This window comes from Poeciliopsis prolifica, unplaced genomic scaffold (genome assembly GCF_027474105.1).
Source record: "Poeciliopsis prolifica strain line A6 unplaced genomic scaffold, Auburn_PproV2 SCAFFOLD032, whole genome shotgun sequence".
In the NCBI taxonomy this organism is placed as follows: domain Eukaryota; kingdom Metazoa; phylum Chordata; class Actinopteri; order Cyprinodontiformes; family Poeciliidae; genus Poeciliopsis; species Poeciliopsis prolifica.
The window spans coordinates 5736326-5763558 of record NW_026562407.1 but is presented as its reverse complement, the minus strand read 5'-3'; the positions used below and the strand labels follow the sequence as shown (position 1 = coordinate 5763558).

General features: G+C 36.3%; 1 protein-coding gene across 4 annotated transcripts in view; it reads right to left on the bottom strand.

The window, feature by feature from the left end:
- LOC129373220 (phospholipid-transporting ATPase ABCA1-like) overlaps positions 1 to 27233 on the bottom strand; it is a 173750-nt gene that overhangs the window by 64046 nt on the left and 82471 nt on the right. For all 4 annotated transcript variants that reach the window (XM_055051031.1, XM_055051033.1, XM_055051032.1 and 1 more), the window contains 9 exons: positions 26393 to 26441; positions 25171 to 25275; positions 24343 to 24375; positions 24031 to 24170; positions 19888 to 20015; positions 16625 to 16723; positions 16263 to 16452; positions 5743 to 5837; positions 4590 to 4695 (listed from right to left, as the gene is read on the bottom strand). In XM_055051031.1, coding sequence (XP_054907006.1) covers positions 4590 to 4695; positions 5743 to 5837; positions 16263 to 16452; positions 16625 to 16723; positions 19888 to 20015; positions 24031 to 24170; positions 24343 to 24375; positions 25171 to 25275; positions 26393 to 26441 — 945 coding nt within the window. The remainder of the gene's footprint in view (positions 1 to 4589; positions 4696 to 5742; positions 5838 to 16262; positions 16453 to 16624; positions 16724 to 19887; positions 20016 to 24030; positions 24171 to 24342; positions 24376 to 25170; positions 25276 to 26392; positions 26442 to 27233) is intronic.

Sequence of the window (27233 nt, the reverse complement as noted above, 5' to 3'; positions counted from 1 at the left end):
CATATTAATGTACTAGAATAGCCCAGTTATAGTCAGGACATAGAATTTAATTCAAATTTGTGGCCAGATTTGACCATGATATTCATCTGTGTTCATTTTCCAAACAAGGATGGGCGCAAATTTCAGCCCCTATAAAAGCAAAGCCAGTAAAGGCTTTATAGATGTATGTGTAAAAAATGGTTGTTTTATAAAGTATTTAACTAAGAGGGCTAAAAAAAATACAGATCTCAATTATCAGGTTTTTGTTTGTACGGAATTTTGAAAACCCTATTTTGCTTTTGTTCCACTTCATATTTATTTACTCCTTCGTTTTACTATAAAAGAGAAAATTCTAATTAAATACACTAGAATTAGTGGTTGCAATGTCATGAAAAAAGTGAATATGTTTAAAGGCAATTAATTATTTTATGGAGCGGGACAACTGTTTAATTACCTCATGTAATCAATCATCCAAGAAAGACAATTAAATAGAATAATAAATACTTTTAAAAGTGGTGAGGAGATGCAAATGTTGGAGGGAGAGCAGACTGGACAGGTTGCATTAAAAGCTGCTGCCCTCCACTTGTGCACCATGTGAAATGAGCCTTGAGATGAGGGCGCGAGATGATGGGCGTCCGATTTTCAGAAGTGGCATGCTGACACCACGCTGTTGAGCTCAGCCGCGAGAGTGCTGAGGACATTACATGTGTGATATAAATGCAAATGGACCTCCTGTTGGACTCTGCCTTCATCAGAAGCAAACGAAAGGAGTGGGGGAAAAAGAGGTTGTGTGTGCGTGTGTCGGTGACTTACAGGGGGAAGTGTATGCAGCATCAGAGAAGTCTGAGGAGGTAAAGTGTCAGTGACAACTGGTGTGGGAGGTGGGAAAAATAAGAGGAGAGAAATCAAGAAAGACGTCCTGAGAATGCAGGAGTGTGCTCAGGTGCAAATTCTTGTCTGCAGACACGGCGGCAATGGAAAGGAGAGCAATGGACAACAAAGAGACATCTCCAGCTCTAGAGACAGTTACAAGAGGCTTATTTTTCTCCATTCTACAATCGTTCAGTCTCAAAAACCTATAACGCACAGTGGCATTCTCAGAAGTGCAATACTTTGTCTATTCAGAGCATTTCTTGTCCTCCTTTCGAATCATTCTGCTTGCATGGCTTAACAAAATGTTTACACATCATTTCAGTAAGGCAGCATGAACTCATCATCTTCTTCTGTATCAGTGTTGGGAAAGAACAGGGGACAGGGGAAGAGCTCCGAAATCTCTGCTGACAGAAATATTTGTTGAATAACATTCTCTCTGTTCCAAGTCTATTCATGCACGGGGCCGAGAACAAGACTCCTACGCTTGTCTGTGATGCATCCCACAGCAACAACCAAAGGAAATCTTCTTTTTGTGCGTGTGTATTTTCGCGTTTTCACTCCACTCTAGCATGAATCGTGCCAAGCAGGAAAGAAGAGGCTCCAGTTGGGAGAATTCCCAAGGATTAGCGGCAACTGAAACAAGATGAGAAGTGGGCCAACAGCTGCCTGAGTCTAATCCTTGACAAACTCCTTCTTGCTCAATAACAATGACAAGGCTAGTTTGGCCCGAAGACCCCAGTCAGTGCCGGAGTTCACGACACACCGCTGAAGAGTGCAAGGGAAAATCTTTTTGACCATTTCACTGGTCAAATTGCCTATTTGGCAGTTTTCAGCAAATGGTGTTCAAATTTTTTATACATTCTCATTCCACATATTGGTAACTAAAAGCCCATTGTGACAGTGGCTCACAATGACTATAGTTGAACACCTTTAGTGTATGTATGTGTGTGCATAAAATTTTCCTTTCAACAATTTTTGTAGTATGTATTTAGGATTGTACCTAAATACATACTAATACTATTGCATTAATAAAGCATTGAAAAGGCCCTCAACTCAAGTAATATTTAAAGCCACGTGGACATCTATCATTTCCTCCTACATATAGTAACAAAGCTACAAGAAGCGGATATAAGATTATTAAATTAACAGATTCGGTGAGGAAAACTTCCCTCAATGGGTTATAGAAGCATTTCAGGAAACAGTCGCATTCTCTCATCATCCAACTATTGTGTCTTTTTTTCTTTCTTTCTTTTGGCCTAATTATGACATTTTCAGCACTTATGCTTGCTGCTTCTTATTGTTCCCGATGCATCCTGCTGCACATAACTCAATTTCTACCTGCTGGATACAGAAAATGCAATTAAGCCTAAATTTAAATGCCCACTTCCCAGTCGGAACTGACAAAGTACAAAAAAAAAGTGCTACTTCCAGTTAGCATTTCACATCACAAACCTGCCAAGAACCAGCAGAAAGCCAGACATTTCCCAAGGACAGTGTTACATGCTTTTTTTTTTTCTTTTCTTTTTTTGTATAACGAGGACAGCAATGTTAGGACAGTTAATGCCAAGCCATTAAGGGCTACATCATTTCTGCTGCTCAAATTAAAGTCACATTAGCATTGAGATCCCGGAGACGCAGGGGGGTAAACACGGGCAAGGATGATGCTGGAGTTGCCCGAAGCCAAAGCAGCCCGCTGATCTTAGAGTAGTTAGAATGTCCACAAATTTGAAATGTTAATGAGTTTATTTGCGGGAGACAAACAAAGAGGGAAAAGAAAAAAGACAAAAAAGGAAGACAACTGTGTTTGGCATGGGGCTCTGGAAAAATTGCCCCTGAGGCCTTAAATACTTTAGCTTGACTATAAAACAATTCACATGAGCTAAACTGAGTGAGTTAAAGATTATAAATACAAACAAAATAAAAACCAAGTGTGAGTTAAAAAATTAAAAGGATTGAGTGTGAATTGTTTTAAACATGAAGCTTCTTAACTTCTTGGTCTATTTAAAGAATCACATAGCTGTGGTCTGTTGCCAAGGACACTCAACAGCAGATGTGGGAAATGTTAATCTTTGCCCCGCTGTTTTATTCCTTTTTATTGTTCTGTAATTCATCAAGGTCTACACACTACAAAAATTAAGAGCCACCGTTCACACAACAGGAAAAAAGAAAGGAAGAAAGAAACCAATGTTTATATGCGAGAGCTGCAGCCTTGATGTCAATGCTGAAATGTCGCTGCGCTTATAAGAACTCATTTAAAAAGAAGTCCTGAATCGAAATTTGTCTCTCGAGTTATTGCTGTAATAATTAAAATTTAATATGATTTCATTTATTTATTCTTTTCATATTCTTTTTGGAGCTTAGGCATAGGGTTATTTTCTTTTGTGCAACATCTAATTGTGTGACAGGCTAATTTATTTAACAAAATATGTCTGAGCAACTGTTTAATGAAGTTATCAATTATCACAAGACAACGCACAATAGTTTACACTATAAATCTAAACAGTGATTTACAACACAAATTTTTTTGTTTTGTAACAATTTGAAAGGTGCATCAAATTTTTGACAAACAGACAATTAATACAAATTATTTTCATTATTAAAATAAATTGTATTCTTATATAGGACTAAAACATTGTAAAATTGCTTGAATTAATATTTGGGCTAGATCTAGTCTCAACTCTTTCAAAGCCATGCACTGTATTTAGCTCCTTCACTCTTCCTATCCTCTCAGACTAATTTATTTCTCCTGTCCTCGGATGAAGAACAATATCCTGACAGTATGATGTTGCCACCACCATGTTTGAAAGTGAATATGGATTATTGAGGGTGTTGTTCCACACTCTGAATAAATCATGCTCACTTTGCATGTGAGCCATAAACACTCAATTTCAATCTGTATTTATACTGACAATCAAGCTTCTTGTCCCACATGTTTGATGTGTCCCCTCCAAGGGTTATGTTAAGCTGTAAGCACAGATAATTCATGGTTTTCTGTAAAAGTAACTTTCTTCTCTGCAAGCTTCGATAAAGATCTGATTTGTGAAGTGCAAACACGATAATTGTCCAATCTAAAGATTGTAACACTGGGTGTTGTTTTTCAACCTAACTCTACTTTAAATGTCTCCTCAACTAGCCCTAACTTTTCTGCTGTGCTCTTTGGACTTTATGATGCTCTTTGTTGATTAAAGTTCTCTAAGAAACTTCTTAGGCAGTCATAAAACTGCATAAAACATCCTCAACAGGCAATTTAACCTTGAGCAAGAACAGTGCTAATGTTTGCATCGACTCATGATGGCCAGTCTTCAAACTATTTAGTTTTTTTTCTAAATACTTAGAAAAACAACAAAATGTTTTAGTTTCCCAATCAATATTGTTCTGAGACTGACCAAAAACAAAAATTTCAAACTATTTTCAAAGTCAGAGTTCATGTTTTCTTTAGCTGTCAAAATGAAAAAAAAATGTCTCTGTAATAAGCTGCAAGCATGCAGACAACTCACACCTACGCTGAGATATTAAAGATTGATAAGACTTGCTAGTTTTTCTTTTAAAAAAGAGATGACTTAAGCAATCTCCTTTTGTTTTTGTAAATAAGCCTTTTCGAAAGAATCCAGTCCCTATGAAAAAAAGTGTTGGATTTCTACAACTGCGGTGCTGTTTCAGAACCATTTGACATAGATACAAAGAAACCAACTGCGTCAGCCAATTTGGTGCAATCAGTGCAAACATTTATGACGTACCTGAGATGAGTTCAAAAGATTTTTCAAATCCCTGAAGACATCCTCAACCTCTGCCTCAGATAGAAGGACTTGTGAGTTGATTGCTCCCACAGAAATTCCTCCATACCTGCAATCACAGGAAGAAAAAAACAAGTGGAGATGGATTCATTTGGAGAAGAAGACATATATATTCACAACAGTAACACCAGGTATGCCAAACATCTACATTGGTTATAATTTGTCTTTACGTCATGAAATTCCCAATAAGTTTGGTCCACAAACATAAAAAAGGTACACACAAACTCAGCAGTAGAGTTTGGATTGATTGGAAAAATATGCACAATTTAGTGACACAGAATTTTGCCAAAAGAAAAAACAAAAACAGAGACAGTAATGCAAGAAATTGAGGTTATATCCATCTGCAACAAGAACAGGTTGAGGCAGCATTTTACAATTTGGTCACTTGAAATCACCTCTATCTGACACCTTTATGGTCATCTGTCACTGTTCCCAAAGTGACTTTCCTTGAGAATGTAAATAATATGAGTTCGGTGATGCGCCTGCTAAACACACCAACAACAGACGCTGCCTTATTTTGCACTTGGTTAAGCGCCTCTCCAAACGGCTCATCAACATGGGGCCATAAAAAAAGCTGGAATCATATCAACAAAGTGATGATTCTTCCCGAGTCAATATATATTGTCATATATAGAGATATTGTCAATATATATTGTCATATATAGAGACAATATGACAATCATCAGACCATGGTGGAGATTCTGTAAGTGTAATATATATCAAAAATATATACATATAAAATATGGATTTATTTAAGGTTTTTTAAACGTCCTTATGAGAGGTGGCGATACTCGTGAAGGGTGCACAGAATGCAAAGGAACTACTAGAAATGTGGACAGCTTTAGAGTGATGATTAAACAAATGTCAAGCTAATTCCTTTCATTCCATCACTGATAGTTGGCAGAAACTGTTTCCTTACAGCAGAATGGCAGGTTAAGGAAAGTAAATCAAAGAGTGGCCCACAAGGATTTGTCAAAACATTTCAACTGCAGAATCCGTGAAGATGAGAAATGACAGAATGCAGGAATTTGGCTGGGTTTGTGAAAAAAAGGGAAAAAAAGTGTTGCTACTAGAGTGTAAAATAAATATTTGTTACCTTTTTTTCCCAGAATCCTCAAAAGTCTTGATCAAAAAGTCTGTCATGTTTCGTCCAGTTAAATCCAGCAGAGTTTCTGTTGTGTTCTGGACTCTCTGTCAAAGACAGCAAGCAACAACTGTAAGCAACAATTTTAGACCTTTTTTCTCTCCATGTATGTTTTCAAAAGAACATCTGGTTATTAGGGAACATCATGATACCCTTTTCATCAGTTTTACTCATATTCAGCCAAGCTGTGATTTTGATCAATGTGTATTTGTAGTAAAAACAGCTGCTTCCTACAGCTGCCTCAAACAAGATTCACCCAAAATAGGCTCATTGCAGAGTTTGGTCATTTTATGCAGGTTTCTCAGAGAACATGTCACAATCCTCAGGTGTTTGTGTTTATCATTACTGAGATTATTATTGTTAAAAAAAATCTTGCTATGTTCAGTTTTTATTATCATTTGGGTTTTGCCGTTTCTTTCTATTGAAGCAGAAAAATTACACTTTTTTAGGTTCATGTTAAACTTTGCTATTAACTTACTAGGTAACATTTACCTAAATATTAGTGGTGTTTTTATATTTTAAGTTTGTATGTGTCATTTTTCACCTTTTGTGGATTTGAAAAAATCCAAAACATGTTTGTGTGTTGCAAAGTTATTCCCCCCTGAACAAATCAACCAGCTATTCATGGATGATGTGTGCATGTGCATGTGTGCGTAAACCTCAGATTGGAACAATGAGGACAATCTCTGAAAACAGAACTATGAATATGTTTACATATTTATTTTTGCCAATTCTGGCACAACATACCATAAATCATTTGTATTCAAACCTCCTGTCACATCCTGTGAATGATTACTCATCAAACATGTCTTAGCTGAAATAAACCCTCACCTATGCATTAAAATTCACGCAGTTTGTGCAAAATAAACAACAGTGAAACGCAAGAATACTTAACAGGTGGCATGTGTTTACACTGCTGAGAAACACACTCTCAACTCTTATCATAATAGTCAATTAAGCTTGACTATGGGAAGCCTGGCTGAAATTGAGACCCCTGCCAAAACTCAGAAAGCTGTGTCTAATGTCAAAGGACCTTAATTAGATGCCCCTGTGTGGATGAATGGGCACATTCAAACATCCAATTAGGAAGGGGTTTGATTCAGAGCTATGAATAAACTGCACCTTGTGCAGAGTGATGCTCAGTAGATGAACCACAGATGCAACTCCAAAGCTTATCCACAGAGGTAACACTAATTAGTAAGCAGAGTTGTCCTTTATAAAGTTGGGTTTGGACCCCCACTATGTGCAATTTATCCACATGCCCCTGGTTACAAAGGGGTTGATGAGTGAGCTTTACGTTCAAACAGTATGTTGTTTAATCTGCTACTGCTGTGCCAATTAGCCTTGGATATATACTAATCTTTCTCACTTAGCAAATAGACATTTCAACATTTCAATTAAAGCTAGATTGCTATATTGCCTTGAAAAAGTGTTTATACCTCTTCAACGTTCACATCTTGTCTCAAAACAACCACAAAACATCAGTGTATTTGTAGCATTATGGGGCCTCACAAATCAGCCTTTTTCAACATCGAAACACACATTTTGCACTGATGTCTTCATGACATTAGACTGAACTGAAAAAACATTTTATTCCATGGACTGTATGCCAGAGTTATTCAAAACCATGAAGCAGACATGACTCAGAAGCTATTATAAAAAACTGCTGATTCAAATGTCATTGAAAAGATCAGTACATATCAATAATTGGTTTTTAAAGTGATGACTTTTTCTTACAGTTCAGAACTAAGTAAGCTTTTGAAATGAATGCATTCATAATGCCCGTGTATCTGAAATAGACCACAATATAAATCTTATCTAGCCTGATTTTGATTTGGAACGGTGTCTTCTTTAAAAACAAGGGGGTTTGAAAATATAAGATAATCTGTCCTTACTGGGCATCAAATCCCATTATAAACCTAAATATAAGAAAGAAAACCCTTATATTTTAAATATAATATGTTTATTATATTTATTATAATAAATTTATGATAATATGTTTAACCAGAAATTCTCAGAACCCACGTTCACCTCAGATCCTTCAGTGATTAATTCTCTCCTTGAATGGCCTGTTAGTTTAAGTTATAAGTGGCCAAAGTCAGGGGTCCTGTGGTGGTGCAGGGGTTAAGCACATCCCACATTAGGAGGCCTTAGTCCTTGACATGGCCGTCGCAAGTTCGATTCCCGTCATGCATGTCTTCCCTCATGTGACCTTTGCCACACGTCTTCCCTCTCTCTCTTAACTACTTTCCTGTCTGAGCACATTCAAATGAAGGCCACTATAACCCCCCCCCAAAAAAAAGTCAGTTCTCAAAGGCCAGTGTTTGGCTTGTTTGGAATGCTTCCCTGATTTCACACTCTGCAAAATGTATGGGTCATTAGCAGATTTCTGTAAAAATCAATAATATGATGATGAGGTTATTTAGCTGCTAAAATCCATTAAATGAGCTTATGTTTTAGATAGGATAGTTTTAAAACATGCTGTGCATCACTCCTTGTGATTACTTATGCAAAGCATTATAATTTTATACAGAAAAAAACATTGGTGGCTAAATTAAATTTTGATTAAAAAAGGCAAAAGCAAAACTCAAATGAAAACACAGTTCTGCAGAAAACTGCAACGCAAATTTAAAAAGTGAAGAAGAACACAAGGAGGATAACTGAAATCAGAAGGCAAAGAAGAAACAAGAAGAGAAAACAGAGGAAGAAGAGAGTCCCATCTGGCTTATGAATCAGAGATAAGGTGGATGAACGGCACGACAACCTTGGCTTATCTCTGAACAAACATGCTTCTCTTTCTGAAAGCCACAGGAACCGAGACACAAGCAAAAACCTAAAGTAAGAGCTTCTACGATCCACTGTGCGCACAATGAGTTTAGACTGTGTGGGTCTAATTATTTTGGCCTTGGTCCACATCGTCCATCTGAAAGACTGAAAGGGGAACATTATGTGAGGATAATACCTGGGCTTCCATCAGCAAGGCTCTGTGTATTCAGCTTTCCGTTTAAGTTGTCTGTTCTCTGTGTGGCTTGATGGCCATGGAAGTGAGTCGGGGGTGAGGGAAATGTAAACCAAGAAGTAATCAAATCTATTGAAGGAGCTGGCATAGTCGAGCACTGCAAAAATGCCTGAATGACTTGTGTTCTTGGTACTGGTTATGCCATGCTCCCATTGAGGTGAAGCTGAAATTGAATTCTGTTTGTGAACTCTTTTTTTAAATTAAATTTTTAAAGCTGTGGAGTCCCCTGTCTTACAAGTACTGAACAGAATAATGATGCTGACAAGCCTGTGAGAAGTCAGGGTAAAAGCAAAAACCCTTCAAACTTTTATAATAAGTATCGTGTAGTACTACATGTTGGCTTAGCGTTACTACTTAGATATGAATGTCAGCATGTGTTTCTGGAACTGATCTGACATTCACTGAATGTCTGTGATGACAACGCCATAATATAGCCCAATATAGATATCAAATAACGACAAAGCACACACTGCATTACAAACATGCAGTTCTAAAAAACCAATGCCATTGTTGGAGACTTTGCACATGTGGTGATGGATTTTCATCAATACCCCTTGTGTCTCATCTTCAAACAAATAAGAAAAAATGCGTACCTCCTCCAGATCACAAGCTTATGGCTTGTAGGGTTTCTCTATATTTTCCAATTCAACTTCTCTTTTCCAATTCAAGTTTTATAGAGGGAAAAAAAACATACTATATAACTGCCATGTTTCGGACCTCATCCATACAACCTGGCCTCAAAGAAGCAAGAGATGTTGCATTTACTTTTAACATTATACTGCAAATATTCTACTACAAGTCTTCTGTTTTGGCACTTTCCTAGTCACCATACAGACCCATCTCCTTCATCTTCAAAAAAATGATAAGTTAATGGCAGACCTGAGCAGCCTGATAGATGAGGCCAAGCAGAGTATTCTGCCAGCTTCTAAATGATAATGACATCAATTGTAATGTAGGGAATATGTCGCCTTTATCAATTCCAGTGCATGCATGGCTGGCTGTTCGTCTGTGAAGGTTAAATATCACAGATGAACGAGAGTCAATACCTCAGAACTGATAGTGGGCTTACTGTTGCTTGTCATTACCATGGAAACAATGTTACCACACTACCTCCTGTGGTGCAGTATCTAGTATTTTCCCTCTCTTTCTTATTTTCTGTAGTTTCTCAAGGGCATATTCTGAGGATTGGCAGGATAAAAGATAAAAAGAAGAAAAATAAAACTAGTGTGGAGCTGGTGCACTTTGTCATGATTTATTCAACAGGAGAGTATTCCAGGTCAAAGGAAGTACATCCTCATGATATGCTCTACTTTCATGGGTGGTCTTTGCCATGGACTTGAATTAATTTAGAAGCCTTGACAGTGGATTATGGTGTACATATTTGCAGTGCAGTGATAAGGTTTATCACCTTCCTATGTATTTTAAGTACCTTTATATATGTGCAATATGGGTTAGATGGTGTGTATATTCATTTAGTCATCCTGGGATTTTGACAATGGCAGCATGACAGTTATTGAATGAACTGTAACAGCTAATGAGAGCGAAGTCTAAGGGTGCATTCACACAAATCAAGCATAGGATCCTTTCCCAAAAAGTAAAAATTTCTAAAGAAAATTGAACACTGGAAGTGCAAAACATTTTGAATATTTGAAATAAACAAATCAAAAAACAATAAAATGAATTATTAACTCTCTGTAAACAAAGGTGCTCTTCAAAATATAATCACTAGACTCAGACAAGGAAAAAAAGGCACTAGTGTTGGGTAGGACTTTTGTAAAAAAGAAAAAAAAAGTGCAAACTTACAACTGTATACTGGATGTCATAAGTTTGCAGTGTTTTTCAAATTGCTTGCATTTCAATGAAATCATAGGGCAGAATCTCTTTAGCTATTAGGCAAATAGTGTAGAATATTTTGCAATAGCTTTTTTGTATTTTGGTTGTCGATTAAAAGAAATTAATTATCGACTTCCAGTACAATGGAGATAGCCCATTGGTTTTTGGGTTGTTTATTTTTTTCCAAGCTGAAAATCTGCAAGGGATAATTATGCTTTTGTTGCAACTCCATGATTGATGTATTGGAGTGTAATTGCCACTGCTTCATAACAAATGCAACTTATCATGACACACAGGTTAAATGGTTCCCCATAGTCATTCAGTTTGAATTCAAAGTGCTCCCAAGCTGCAGCTGTCATGTTCTGCTTTTAAACCAGCGTTCCCCTGGCTTGTTCTTCCTCGCGGGGTTTTTATGCTACACTCTGTGGTACGACACCATGAGCCTGGCAAGTGCCTGATGCAAGAGTTCACTTCTCGTTAAGGGCTTGACACACAGGGAGCGATAAACAACAGCAACATGACAAAGTTGTAGCAACCGGGGGTGAAACCCAACATACAGGAAGCAATGTTGCTCCCTCTGCATTCATTTCCTGTCATAGACAAAACAATTACTAGGATTTAAGGTATTGCTGATAACAGCGGTTTTAGAAACTTTTAAACCATGACTGTATTAGTGGCAATGGAAACCTTGTATTTCTTGGGACAATATCTGTATATTGCTGACATTAAATTTGCAACTGTTCTTAGAAATAATAATAATAGAAAACCAGATTATTTGGTATATCATAAATAAAGTTACCATGACTTAGCCATAATGCAGAACTTATACATTAAGTAAATTTGTCACTGTGTTCATCAGCATTTAGTCAATCTGGCCTTCTTTGAGACCAAGTTGTATGGATGAGGTCCTAAACATAGCATTCTGGTGTTGTTTGTTACATTGCGTATATGACTCAACAGATCATGCTTGTTAAGAAGAGATACAATCTAACTGTGGAGAGTTGGCAGCACAGTTTTATCCACAGCCCAGAATCAATGCCTTAAGAGAAAAAAAACTCCATTTCATCATAAGATCATGCTGAATCATGGTCTCTCTACCATCCAAAATCAGATACCATCATAAATCTTTTCCAGTTTCTGATGATGAAATACAAGCCTTGAGAGTTTGCCGGCTCATAGTGTGTCAAAATCGGACCAAATAAATAAAGCACTGCATTTTTTATGAAAAGAATGTATTGAGGGCATAGAAAGTGATATTTTGAGAACCTTCACACACAGTGGGAGATGTCTGGCAATAATCCTTCGGCATGATGGTAATTCACTGTCCTCAAGGTTGTTCTCATGAAAAAAATGAGACAATTGAATTCTCTTTTACAGGATGACAAGTCAAGGAAATAAGTCGCCATGAATAAATAAGGAATGGTGCAAGTGGAGGTAACAAGACCAAAGTTGTGGCCTTAATAAATGGCTGTTTTACTAGGGCTGACTACTGAAACTACTTTCCACTAATTGCATGCTGAGAAATAGCAGTATTCCTGTTAAGTTACAAAGAAGCGGAAATTTGAATAATGAGAGAGAAAATCAGGCAGAGACGCATCAAATGTTTTCTTCAACTGAGAATGAAGAATATATCAAGATAATAACAATAAAAAGATATGAGGGAAAGACATTGGTAGCCCAGCAGGATACGAGATGCCAACAATGCTCTCATATGCTAGGATTGCACATCAGTAGCTGGAAAAGGTTACAGAAAGGGCACTACTTCTGTTTGACTGGCTCAACAATCATCCTGTAACATGATTCCTGGACAGCTGCTCCTTTAAAAGCGCTCTGGATGGTCTTGTTACAGAGAAGTCCACCATTTTAGTTTCACATGGCTCCTACAAAGGATTGAAAATCCATGCTAAGTGTGAAATAGCACATTACAGTACTTTGTTGTGATATAGGGAAGCTACTGGGGGGATTGGGAGACATAAAGCAGTAAAATGAACAGTTTGAGGCAATATAAATAGATTTCCTGCTCGTTTGAAGGTATTGACTTTTTTCTTTCACAATGTGTTTTTTTTCATTTGTCCTTGCAACACGACAAAAAAAAGCTCATTAATTCTGAGTGAAATGCCATGGAACTGATTTCATGTAATGTGGCTGCATTTCCAATTCTTTTTTAATCCCATTGCACATGTCATAATTTTATTTTATACTCAATTGTAAGGCTCACAGTAATGACAATAACAATGATAACAAGTTGAAATTATGCAAAAACGTATGTACAATATAGTAGCAAGCCAAGCAGCAATTGTTCAAGTCTCACTTTTAGTCAATTGACCATTTGCAGTAGTATACATTATAAAAATATGCTTTGTACCAATCCCTGTGGCACCCCTATGTTTAGCTCACTAAGCTTTGGTGAAATTTGAAATTGCATCACTGGAACAAACACAGTATGAGCAGAACCACAATGTATTATTCTATGGATATGTTTTTTCATTTTCTTTTTTTGTAAATATATATCTAAACTCAAAACACCAAAGGCGGTTGCTGACTTATTTGTAAGTTGAACTTAATCCAAACATTTATTTTAAATAACACTGAAGTGGTTCTCATCTTTTAACTGCATGTTCTACAGCAAACTTTCTACATAATTAACTTCACATGAATAAAGATCTAACACAGTGATGAGAAAAAGTTATCTTCATCCATTATGCCAGGATGGCATCTGTTAAAGGCATTATGTATTATTCATTAAGAATTTGCAAAATAAATATATGGAACACGGGAATCATGCATACATCGTCTGTAATATGAGCCCTTTTTAATCTTTTTCAGTGTTAAAGTCTAATTTGGTGCTATGTAAATTATCCGTTTCATGAATATACTAATGAAACTTATCTGATTTGTTTATCAACAAGCCAAACAGCATTAATGCATAATATTTTTAAATTAAAGTTTGAGGAGTTGAGCTTAAAATAACCTCTTTTGATTTAATATGTTGTAGCTCAAACAAGCTGGTCAAAATGATGCATGAGCACTACCTATACTTCAAAAAGCAGCTCACCTCTCATCGAGAATTCGGACAAATTTCTACATCTGTATGTTTGTCTGGTCTGGCTGCTGTGCCTTTCTGATCATAATGCTCTTCGCAGAAAAGTGAAAACTTGGTGAAAAAGAAAACCACAAAATGAACATAAGATGCCCCCCATCTGCAGCATCTACCCTGAACCACAGTCATTATTCTGTGTACCATCTGCATATTATATTATTGCTGTAGGTATTTCATTTTTTTCTTGCACGACTAATGTCCTGGTGATAGCCATTTAATTGGTTCTGCAAAATAACAAAGGAGTTACTTCTAATCTTATATAACCATATTGTTGTAAGCTTAAGAGAAAACCAAAGTGCGACCTAATGTGGGTGAATCATGCCTGATCAAACGGCATTTAGACATTATATTTATATTTATTCCCAAAAAAAACAATGAGAAAAATATATGAGAAATATGCAAACACTACTGTTTTGTACTTAATGCAACATTTTCCTAGTTTTTAACATTCAATTCCACACCTACCTTGCGCAACAGGATTTGCTGAAACACCTTCCCACTTCTAAAATCCGGTTATACCCAGGCTGCCCAGCAGCACACAATCCAACTGTGTGGGCTACAGCTTATTTCCTAAGAGATCTTTCTAAAGCTTGTGAAAAGTTCTTGGGAAAAAAAAAAAAAACTTGACAGGTGGTATTTCAGCATCATAAGGATGCCTATGAGGCTTTACAAGCAGTTCTGTAGAACAGTATGCAAAAAGTAGTACACCGTCTATCCTGCAGCATGATGGTTAAATTATCACAGAAAGACAATGCTCACTCTTTGTAGCATAACCTAATTCCCAAAACACACCCAAAACTATCACAAGCTGCATTACTTGTATCCTAAGCAGTCACCGGTAAAATAAAAATGAAAGTGTACAATCAGGAATAAGATTGTTAAATCTTTTACATATGAAAGGCCTATTTTGGGATGTCAGACATGAGTAGGTTACATGTTTAAATCCAGTTCTCTTGCAATGTTGGTACATTCCACAAAACGACCAAATCGACCCTAGGAAGGAAAATCCACCTACTCTCTCTCTCCCTCTAAACTTTAGATTTCTCATCGTCATTGGCCAACAGCAGTGCAAATCATTTAGCTCTAAATGAAATCTCACTTGCTCTCCGCATCACGATTAGCTCAGCCAGCAGGTGGCTGCAGCTTGGCAGTGACGTGGTGCCCATCGATCCCCCGCTTGGATCACTTCATTTCACGTTAGAACGTGAAATGAAGTGATCCATTCATTGCATTTGTCCATGTCTGTTGTTGAAGTAATGGTCTATGAAGAATTGGTATTGACTTGCCGCGGGATGAAACCTGCCAAGTTCCCTGGACGTAAGACGTGAGCAGAAAAAAAAAGTGAATTCTATGCTGGCCCTGCACTCAAATTTTTAAAAAAGTTTTTAAAAAGTCTAGATTTTAAAAAGTCTAGCATTCCTGTGAAAGTATGTGAAAGTACGTATACATTCCCATTGTCAAATTATGCATACTTTGACATTGTATACATACTTTGACAACGTGGCTGCATTATCAAAGTATCTTCTGACTTGGATGTCAGAGGAACATTTTTAAGAGAAATTTATTGAGATTTTATATGATTGAACAACACAATGTAGTGCATATCCATGAGTTGGAAGGAAAATGATGCATGGCTTGATTTTTTTTATAGAAGGAAATCAGAAAAGTTTCTTCCTTGAAGAAAATAATTCCCACATCATGAGACTGCCACCACCACATGTAACCATAGAGATGAGTTCAGAGTGATGAGTACTGCTTATTGTCCTTCGTACTTGGTGTAAAGCATGAAGTTGATATGAAAACCTTTTCCCTGATGTCTGCTCTTTCTCTTGGTCTTCATAATGCTGTTTCCTCAATGACTTTATTTGCCAAACATCTGAAGAACTACCCTCTGAAGCTCACTGGTTGTTTGTAAGTCAATGGGTCAAATACCATGCCACACTTTTCAGATTTGCTTCCACTTCATCAATATGTATTTTTGTCTTCATATCATATAAAATACCAAGGTGATAAAGATTATGCATATTTTGAGAATTACTGTACTTAATGAGGAATATGACACTGGTAGGGCGAATTTTTCTGTTAATTCTTAGTAAATATATAGAACTAGCTGAGTCACCGACAATGAATCTCATGATATTTTTAGTTGGTCCCTGCTTTCATGCTTGAGTGCAAGTTCACAATAAAGAGCTAACACAGAAGTCTGATTTCCATTTTGCAATGCGATGCAAATTTTGTGTTGGTAAGTACCTTTACATCTTTGAATCAAAATGGTGCTGACTGGGACTTTCAGAGAGCATGCAAACATGCCTCAATGATAAGCACTTTCATTGTACTGCACTGTCACTGATTTATTTGTCGTTTCTCATATTTAGACCTTTGCATTCCCTCGCTGCTCTATGCCACATATTTACTATGCTGCTCGGCACACAGCGGCCCTGTCGTGGTAAAGGGACCTCGGAGGGTAACAGAGCGATTTATTGTAAGAAATAGCCCAACTGTACAGAATGACACACTAACCTGTTGTGGAGGGAGCCCTCCCGCTCCGGGTGGACAGTCGGGTAACATAATCGTCCGTTTAGGAGTGCTGCATTGGCAGGAAGGCGAAGGGTTAGCCATGCTCCAGTTCCCGTTGAGGAAGATGTCTTTGATTGACTGATCCACAGATGGAATGGTCCAATCAGAGTAAGTTGAAGAACATGGTAAACCTCTGAAAGGCAATGGTAAGAGACTATTAATGTGGATTCCTTTCACAGCCTAAGACTCCTACAAGTGATATTTGAGTAAGTAAAATGTTAATATTATCACTATTATAGGTATTTTACAACTCTCAGACACTATTTTTTTTGTTTTTTATTTCTGAAAAAGTCCAGAATACTTACGGTATCGGATCTCCACTCATACAACGTGTCCCAAAACCAGGGTTGTTCAATAAGGTTTCTGTCACCTTTGACACCTCCAAATTTTCAGACATGTCGTTGCTGTGCATATTAGAAATGGGTGAAAAATTAAAATACATTTACAACAGACAATGTCAGTCTATAGGTCAAATTCCAAAACCTCAAGATTCTGTCATTTAAAGTCTGAAAAGAACTTTATAAATATAATATTTAAAATTTATACTTTTGACAATACAGTAAAAACTAAAATGTTCAAACCAGATATTAAGCACCATTCCTTGGTACAATAAGAAATATGTATTGCTAATGACCTGCCACACTAAACAGTAAAGCACCACTGTAAGTTTATTTGTGAAACTGAAGATTATAAATTTCTACTTATTCACTAAGCAAGTGTGTTTTTCCTAAAGGATGAAGTTTCACTTGTTTATACTCACTGTTTTTTAAATATGTAAAGAAATTTCCTAACTTTGGACAGGGAGATGATTGCAACTATTATTTTATTATTAGTCCAGCTAATTGTAATCCTGCAGTAGAATTGTTCCCTCACCAAAAAAATATCTGAAGTTTTGCTTTGATTCTTTAATGCATTGTTTAAGAAATCCTTGAATCAACTATGGCAGCTATTCGGGGGTGCCTAAACGCTTGCTCCCACCAAGCAACGCTTACTTCCACAAAGCTCCTCCTGAGAGCTGCAGTCTTCTGCCAATCGTCCGCCTCACAGAGAATCTCTGAACTACTCTGTTCATTGCTGCTAAAATCATAAATGGCTTAATTGAAAGTCAATGATCCAATGACATGCTACAGGCAAAGTATTGGAAAGAGCAGGAGCTTCTTAAATCAACAGAGGCCCAATTTTATGGCATTAAATTCCAAAGTCAAATTTCATTTAAGTCATGTTTGATATCTACCGCATTTTGGAACAACTGAGGCACCACAATTTCTTGATTATGCCATAAAATGACACTATATACCTGGAAAATACATAATACCAACTCTTTAAGAAAATAAGATGTGATCTAAGATGAACAAGATGTTCCCAGGCCATTATTTGACATTCTGCTCATATCAGCTAAGTTCCTCCTTCTGTGAGTCATTCATTAGTTCCACCGTTTCCGTGTATATGCCCAAGTCTTCATTTTGGAGCTATCCAGTAGTTTTATTATCTTAAATAACACAGTAACCCAGCCATTGTTAATTACAAAACAGATGGCTGCACATAATCTTTTTTTTTCTTTTACAGGCAGACTACTTCCACTTGCTGGTGGCCAGAAAACGGCCGTATGACCTTCACAGAGACGCCCCTAAATGAGACAATGAACACTATATTAATCCAAATGGTTGGCTGAGCTGTGACCACTGCTGGCCGAGGGCCATCAGCGCAGTCTTTATGAAGTACCGTTTTAAATCCCAAAGTACCATGAAAGTAAAGGGCAGAGGGTGCAACTAGCATGGAGAATGGGAAGAATATTTGAGGGAGACTTGGGAAAGAAACAAACCTATAATAGTCAGATACTAATGACAGCAAGATTAGAATTTATACTGATTCTGTTCAGGGATTCATGTTAGCTCATATGTGCAATTACAATAAGCTGGACTATGTCAAATGACTATCACTTACAAGCATTAAGTGAAATTGTACTTATCGTTTATGCCATAACAGGTGTTAAAGCATCTTTTATATTTTCAATGAACAATAGATTCAGAAAATGCTGCCGTAAATCTGACTATTTTTATTATATTTTTGGGTGTGCATAAAAGAGAAAAAATAGCTGCTAATTTATGTTGTAAAAGGGTAAAGGAGAATTTTGGTTGGTCTTATTTGCACACAGAACCATGTGTCATAACAGGGTTTTAAGGAGTATGACATTCAGTGATTCAAAGAGGCAACTTCATAAAATCGGGCATTTATTAAAATAAATAATTTGGTTGTAATTTTTTTTTTATTTCTTAATTCAATGAAAAGTTGCAAATATTAGCATTTTAGTATCTTTCAATTAGGAAGAAAAAAAGTTGGAAGTATCTAAAGTCAATATTCGCATCTCAAAAATATACAAACAAAATTATAAGCCATGACCCTCGAAATCTGGTACTGAACTTTCTCTACATATCCAACAAACAGGCATATTTGGGAACAGGCATTTCCATTAGTATTTATTTCATGCATGGTAATACGGTGAGTTTTCTTTTTGAAGTTTTTGCAGAGGTACACTTTGCTGCACTGTTTACACAGTTAGTCAGAGCAAAACTTTGTCAGCAGTTATGCTTGTGATGTAGAAAGTCAGCCAAAAGCGGGACAATGTCCAGACGGATGACCTTAGCAATACAAAATCTGCTGCCAATACACAGTGACTGCAGTTCTTACATCTTTTTGCTTTGATTTTAATTTTAAATATTGCCACAAAGGTTGCGCTTTTGTACCCCTATTGAAAATACTGAAACATTACTGTAAGAGGCATGTCATGATGACATTTAAAATCATTTGCCTGAAATTAATTTCTGGTAAAATCTAATGGATTTTGTTTTATTAGGGTCATAGACAAATTGCTTTGACTGTTACTTTTTTTAGTAAATTCCTCATAAGTGCTTCCGTATTGTGCTTCAGGAAGTGGTAAAGGTTCTGATTCACAATTGTGTTGCAATCAGCACAAGAGTGTAATAATTAGCTTCAAGAGGATTAGACAAGATTAATAATAATAATATTTTCAAGAAAATGTTGGTATTCTTTAATGGGATAAAAATTATCCAAAAGAATCTACATTCAGTAGAAATAATTTATCCAGGCAAGACTTGTTTAAGCACTGCAGTTTTCCGGCAGAACCATTTTTTTTTTTTTCCAAAAAAAGAAAGGCATAACAGATTATAAACTGTGTTGTAATGAATCAATGTTCACCATAGAATAATCCAGTTCAGGGTTATATTTTGATCAAGAGGTAGTCAAATGCAGTTGAGACACCTTAAAACTGTGCAATCTGGATTAATGCATAAACAACTTTGAGGTTTCAGTCTGTGATAACCAAACTGTTTACCTTCATGGTGTATATCTTTGATCATGAGGCAACAGAATATGATCCAATCACTATGTAAAATGGAATTTGCCATAAACTCACTCTGTTAAAAGTTATTTTCTTTAGGAATAAAATTACTCATACATACCTCCTATAAAATTCCTTGGTGAATTTGAAGGAAAATAACTTCAGTGTATGGGGAAAAAAATCTAATGACATTCTATTAGATGTTGTTACCTATAAAATGTGGTTTGGGGAAGTTTGTACATCCATGGCTGCAGCTCCAGACTTGGATATTCTCTGAATGGTGGAACGATGAGGGAGAAGATCAGAGATAGGCACACGAAGAAAGCAGGCAAAACCACCTAGGGGGACAGTGACAAATTCCAAGTCAAAGCACCTCATTAAACCGTCTTTACGCTGCACCATCTGAAAACCTTTTGAATTATAATGAGAAAGTCAGAGAAATCCAGTATGAAGATGACCATATACAAACAGCATCAATCCAAAATTTATAAAATCAGCATTAAAGATTAAAAGCACACAGGGCCTTGCAAAAGGAACAACCACAATTAACTATCTGCATTTTTATAACTAGTAATAAAGCAAAAATGTGTTTTACTGGATGTTATTAAAGAGAACAAAACAAAGTAATACATAAGAGTGTGGTGAAGGTAAAAGTAACGCATCATCACACACTTTTTCATCATTAACAGCAATTGATGGTGAAGTACACCAAATGTTTTATATGTCCTGTTTTAATGTAAACACTTTGTATTGGTTTTACGGTCCCATTTCAACTGTAAAAGGTAAACATAATTGTCCTCTTTCTAAAAGAAAAAGACTCCTCCAAATATGAAAACAGATCAATATTTACAGTTTCACAACTCCTAATCAACAACATGTCATTAGTTTCTCTGCTTTCTGGTTGTTTTGTATAGCAAAATCCAAAAGAGGCTCATCTAATTAACAATAATCCAGGACCAGTACAACAAAGCTTACCCATTAATATGCTCCCTGCCAACTTGTTTGGGCCCCTCCGCATGCTTTATGAGTTTGATTAAACACTTGCAACACACCCGTCGTCATCTGGCCACTCAGATATAATTAGATTCTCGCCTTTCTTTCGTCTCTTGTTATTTAACACACACACTTACACGCGCACACCCACGCAAACAGAAAACACCCTTGCCTAACCTCGTCTTCACATCCGATCCTCTTCGTGTAATTCTCTTTTCATCACATTGTTAGAGCTGACAAAGGGGATTATAGAAAAAAAAAAGCTACATATCTCTGATATTTAATCATTTGTAGGTCAGGTCATATTAAAAAGGGGAGGTTCTTCATCCAACTGATTAATTGCAGAGCATAAAAATTTACCAAGCCAATTCACGGGAGCTGCAATTGAAAACGTTAAATTTAAATGAAAATGTGCACGGAAGAAAACTGAAAAGCCGAAATTGGACTGAAAAGCCTAATGGCAGACCACCAAAAAATAACATAAATAACTGTTTTTCGCTTTTTCCTTTTTGTCAGCAATAAATAAAGACAGCAGCTGGTGTGTCTGACATTGAGAAAACCTGCTGATAAACAAGGAGTAGCGCTCACACTTGCTACACAAAGCTCTAAACCAATGACGAAGTTTATTGCGCCCCAAGTTTAGCGTAGATTCTGGGAAGAAGTTGAAGTCATATAGAAACTGGGATAGGGTTAATATTTGTTTTCACTAACAGGTCAGATACCAGTGGTGCCTAACACTGGTTGTCTGATTCTCATACTACCAGATATTCTGAGGCTTATTAATTATTAATCCATTAATGGATCAATTTTAGAGTTTTTGAGCAATGGCAGCTGAAAGGATTGTCATAAGATCATATGAAAGCTTTTGTGAAGAGAAATCTGTTTGGATACATCGTGGCGGGATTCACTTCCCTGACAATTTTTTTGTCATCACTTCAGAATTTTCATAGTTATAATTTTTAACCATTGTTTCTCACGTCTATGATATAACAGTTACATGACAATTCAGACTGAAGATGCTTGAAAAACTACTGGATATTTAGTACCACGTATGGAAGAGGTACAAAGATTTTTAGGGGTCAAATGTTTTGTGCTGCGTACATATAACAGCACATCACCATTTAAACAGCAAAATAAGTTAAGATTCAACATGTATGGTCAATTTAGTTTAAATAAAAACTGAAATTTTGAAAAAGGAGAGAAAATAATGTTAGTGTAAAACCAAAAAAGGAAAAGTTGATGCATCTTTGAAAGCTTTTGTAAATAATTTCGCTCTGAAGCTTAGTTTCTACAAAGAGTGAGCACCTATGGACTTCTTAACATAGCTGCCTGCTACGATGAAAATTGAAATAATTACTGAACACAAAGCAGAAGAAGGCCATTAGAGAATTTTTTTTTTTGTTTTTTTCCCTTTCAGGTAGCCCTTTCAGTTCATACAGTAATTACAAAAATCTGCAGTGACTGGGAGCAGCCACATTAAAGACAAAGAACGAAAGAACCTTTCTACTAGCTTTTTTTCTAATATAAAGTTGAATGAAAAGGCTGACATTTCTACACTGTGTTGTGCAGTACTAGTTGCACCAATTTCCAAAGAAAAACAATGACACTTCATACAATAAGACTTTTAAAATTTACATTTTCTGAACCGCTCTTTTGAATTTTGGACACAAGTCCTGTTGAAAGTAAGTTTCCTTAAAAAGTGGTCAGAAATAAAATATTCAGTTTGAGTAAACATGGATTTTTAACTTGTCCTGGCCCCAGTGGAGAGAAGGATTTTTAAAAAAAAAAATATTTCTTAACCTTTGTAGAATAAAATAAATGAAATATATGTATAATATTTCAAATAAAATATTTTGAAAAATAAGGGGTATTTAACTCAAAGCCAGTCAAAGACTGGAAAAATATGTCTACTTCCAAATCAATAGTTTCAGGGTAAGAGGTCTTGTCTCAGTATTCAAACTTTTAAACTCATCTACGTTATAACTATTAGAAAACTCTTTGCATTTTAAACTTTAATCAAAAATGCCATCTCAAACTTCTTGCCCCTTAAATAACCTCCTGTGTTAGAGATTCTTTGAGATTTCCATAAAAGCTTGCAATCAAAGACTTCACCTCGCTGTCGAAACACAACCGCCAGCAATGAAAGCTGTTGACACAACAGAGCAAAAGAGAGACCTTTAGCTAAATGAGAAATAGATGTGGCCTTGTATATACACATTCGCATACGTACCGAACCATCCTCCTATGCGTACCCTCTGTAGAGGGACGTCCAGGACTGACAGTGACTAATGGAGATTGGTAACGCAGCAAATTACAAGAGCCTATCAAAGGTGAAGCGCTTGTTCTTTCTGTTCTGCATCTCCAACAAAGGAGAGGATGATCTTTGCTGCTCTGTTTCAGCACTGATTATTTTACCATAATGGGAGGGATCATCACTGATGGCATCACTACATATATACAAGCACAATGTTGTGAATAATGAATATAGAGGAATGGCAAAGGCAATTTAAGTCTCAAAGCTGTGGGGGAAAAAAAAAAAAAAAAAAAAAAACTTCATTGCCTAGAAAATTGCTACTTACTGAAATTGGTTTCGACTTGCTGAAATTATGTCTCTTTATTAGTTTTGACTTTTGAAATTATGTTTACAAAGAAGAAAATAATACAGACATTCACTTAATGAGCTAACAGAAGCCTGCCATCTGTTTAATTGTTCAATTTCAATACGTGTCTAATCAAAACACTTGATTGATAAAAACAAATCGGAAGAGTCACACTGGATGTCTTCCTTTTTTTTTTGCTCTGTGGTCAGGTGAAAGATATGATACAGCTGAAGCACCTTTCATCTCTGGAAATGTGTTTTTCTGTCTCTTTTCTGGCTGTACAAAATGTGTTGTCCTTTCAAAGGGCAAACAGGATGTTGAAAAATTTGCAGTGGGTTATATTGAGACTAAGAATGTGTCTGAATAATACAAAAGACCTTCTCCACGGTTAGCCCTCTCTTTTGTCTCTCGAGTGTCTTCTTGTACGACACATGCCTCGGGGATCTGAAGACGATTATTGCAAATGCACCGTACTGACACGACGTTACATCATTCTGAGGTGCCGCTGTTCATTCTTCAACGCTTTATGCATTGCTTTCAGTGTGAATTTCTTTTTGAACAACTTAAATTTCCACAACTATTGACTACACAAAGACTGATGCGTTCCCTCCAGAGTTTAAATTAACGCACTCGATCATACGTGTCACTAACTGAGTTTGGAAAGCCAACATGCATTTCACACAATCCTACCTTGATCCTCCCGTGCAACTGCGTGAGGGTAAAACTTCAATTCATCAATATGACAAACCGAGGCCATTACCTGTGCAATGAGTCCCTTGCGGCTCCTTCGGGCGTGGTGGAAGCGCTTGATGAAGAGAGCCAGAAACTGTGTTCTGATCAGTTTCCAACCGGTGATGACCATGGATCCTTTTCCATTCAGGCTGGCACTTTTCTTATAATCTGCCATTAAATTAAATGTTATTCACCTCACATATATATATGAATATATATGAAAATGGTCAGCTTGACTCAATCAATTGTCAACATGACAGGTTATGTTTTACTAAATATAATTAAATTATAGCAAATTAAAACTGTCATTATTTTTGCTTAATGTGAAAAAAGTACTTACCTTCGACTTTATTTAAAAATTTGTCTTTAACTTCTGAAATAAAACAGAAAATTATCAAGCTTTACCAAGAAACTACAGTCACAACAATATTTTCACACTGTATTGAGGAGTATCTCAATAAACTAAGATATTATTATAAACTTATATTTTACTTTGTTTCTGAAAAGAAACAGCATTCTTGCAAACAGAGAAATATCTTTCAAATGTTGACTACTGTTGATGATTATGACATCTTACAAATAAAAATACAAATTTCAATTTGTCAGAAGATTTGATTATTATACAAGACAAATACACATTTGTTCATTCTGCAGAAATGAACAAATGTGCATTTGTTCATTTCTACAGAAATATATTTTTCTACACTCTTTTCAGAGAGTGCTATGTCGAAGCAAACTCATGGAAAGAGAATGGAAGGCGGAAAAAAGTTTCAGAAGCAACAGGGATAATTGCAGCTCTGAGAAAATTATGAAGCAGAATACAGTTAAGAGTTTGCTTGAACAAGATTCACAAGGCAAAGACTGAGTTTGGAGTCTGAGCTTTAAAAGCCATAATGCAAAAGTGGAAACAAGATGTGGGTTAAAATTGTAAGTTCTGAGCTATCTAATCTGGGGTAAGAAAAAAAAAGAACTTGACTGGACTTCTGGTCAGTGATTTAAAGTAATTAATGCAAAACCTGCTACATCCATGAAAGCACACGTTATCTTGTACATAGTCAGCATAGTATTTTATTGATGCAATGTAATATTTAAAGTGTGTGATTATGTTTATTCACAATTATATCATTCATCAAAAAAAAAAGGAGAAAGTAAATTTCAAAGAACATGCCTCTCATCCCGTTGTGCTCTGATTTGGCGCGGACGCTGGCAACGCTGTTCCTTTTAAATTCACGGGAGATTCTTTTCCAGTCTCTAACCAATGGCTCCTTTGCTGCTGTGGGAATACAAATAAGATATGTTGTTTTCACCTGACCCAATTTAAGGATATAAATAACAATAAGAATAGCTCCCTGTCTCGCAAGATGCCACTTTATGCCATGTAAAAGCACAAACTCAGGAGTTTTTAAGGAACAGACACTTACAATAACCTGGAAGGAGAAGTTTTTAAAGAAACGGATGAAATAAAAAAAACAACAACCAGCTAACAGATAAAAAACACAAAAAAACTCAATAAGCTCAATCAATCACAAAGTGAATAGTAGCTTATTGTTTAAGATTCATAATAAAAGCAGCAGAAATGAATCACTTTTATTATGTGAATAGTTGTACTTCACACTTTTCCGATTTTGTATTTGCCATCAATTTGATTTACCTCTCAACCCAAAAGACAGTTGTCATTCCCATTTGTGACTTTAACAAGTGCAAATTATGTTTTGGAGTTGTTTTATTTTTTATTTTTTGTAAGGCCCCCTCAGATTGAACTGCACTGTTTGTGGTCAAAATGAAAAGAAAGTAGACAGTGCATCCAGGCCAAGTTGACCTGCAGGTCAACTAATCAAGAATGAACAGCACCACAAAGAGGAATTAGTCATGCTTTATACAGGTGCTTGCATCCTGACACTAAGACGTCTTGATTAAACCTGCCACATCAGCCGCACATATTTCAAAAAAACTAGGGCTACGTCTCAAGAGAGTTTTAGATATTCTTCTCCTCACAAGAATCTCTGGTTGGAGTTAATGCTGCAGTGAGCAGATCACTGACATGCTTACAGTAACTCAGGTCAAACATGAGTTACATGTATAGCAGAGGCATCTGTGGACTGAAGAGTTGTGCTGAAACACAAACTGGTGCAGAGCACGTGGTCTGGCATGCAACATGTGGTCCACTAAAAGGTTTCATCAAATAACTTTTGTGATGATTTTTTTTTCAGTTCCCATCGTGGACAATATGTTGACAGACATATTATAAAACTCAGCATGAGTAGTTAAGACGTATTTCACCAACTTTCAACCAAAGTGTTCCTTTTAAACTTTGCTTTTCTTAACAAGACCATCATTATGTGAGTGAACAATGCACCATTGTTACTTTACTACATGTTTTGCAATCTTACATGTCATTTCTGCATCCACGCCGGTTTCTTCAGCAACTTTCAGAAATATCTGCAAAATAAACGAAATTGAATCATTTTTCATTATATTTAGGGTTTAGTATTTACAAGACACTTCATATCAAGTGCACAATTATGATGAATTTCTGCGAATAACTCATTAGCACAAGAACGACTTGAAGGTTTCTTTATTTTACAGTGTTTATGAACTTGAGAGTTCCACACAGACTTGTCATAAAGTCTGTGTCAAACTGCTGTTTCATACATTTGGTGGGATGAACTTTATTTCAACACATACCATGTAGCTTTTCTGTAATGATACCCATGTTTTCTGTACTTACTTATGCAGCTCATTTCTTCCCAGAGGAAAACAGTCATGCAATTTCTCACCATATATTATTTAAAAAAATACAGTATACATGAGATGCCCAAGGGGTATCCTCTTGTGATCATTGCTTTGACAAAAAGACGCAATTCTTCTAAACAGACCATTTTCACATGGCCAATTTCTTCATTTAACACTATAGTAAATTTCCCAATCTTCTCAGCAGTTGACAAAAAAAAAAAACTGCTTCCACAGCTTCTATATGTTCATGTTCAATTATTAATAACCAAGTATTCACAGCAGCATATCCAGGCTTCAAAAGATGAAATGGATGAAGGAAAAAAAAATCTTGTCATGGTTGAGTTTCAGTACATTTAAAAAGCAATTATTCATATTGCCTTCCAGCCATGAGTGTCTCCGGTGTGTCTAAGGTACATGAAGAGTCATACACATTTAAGATCACACAGTATGTCTGTCTAGTTCACCTCCAAAAAGAGTCATCCATATGGGAAACTAAGA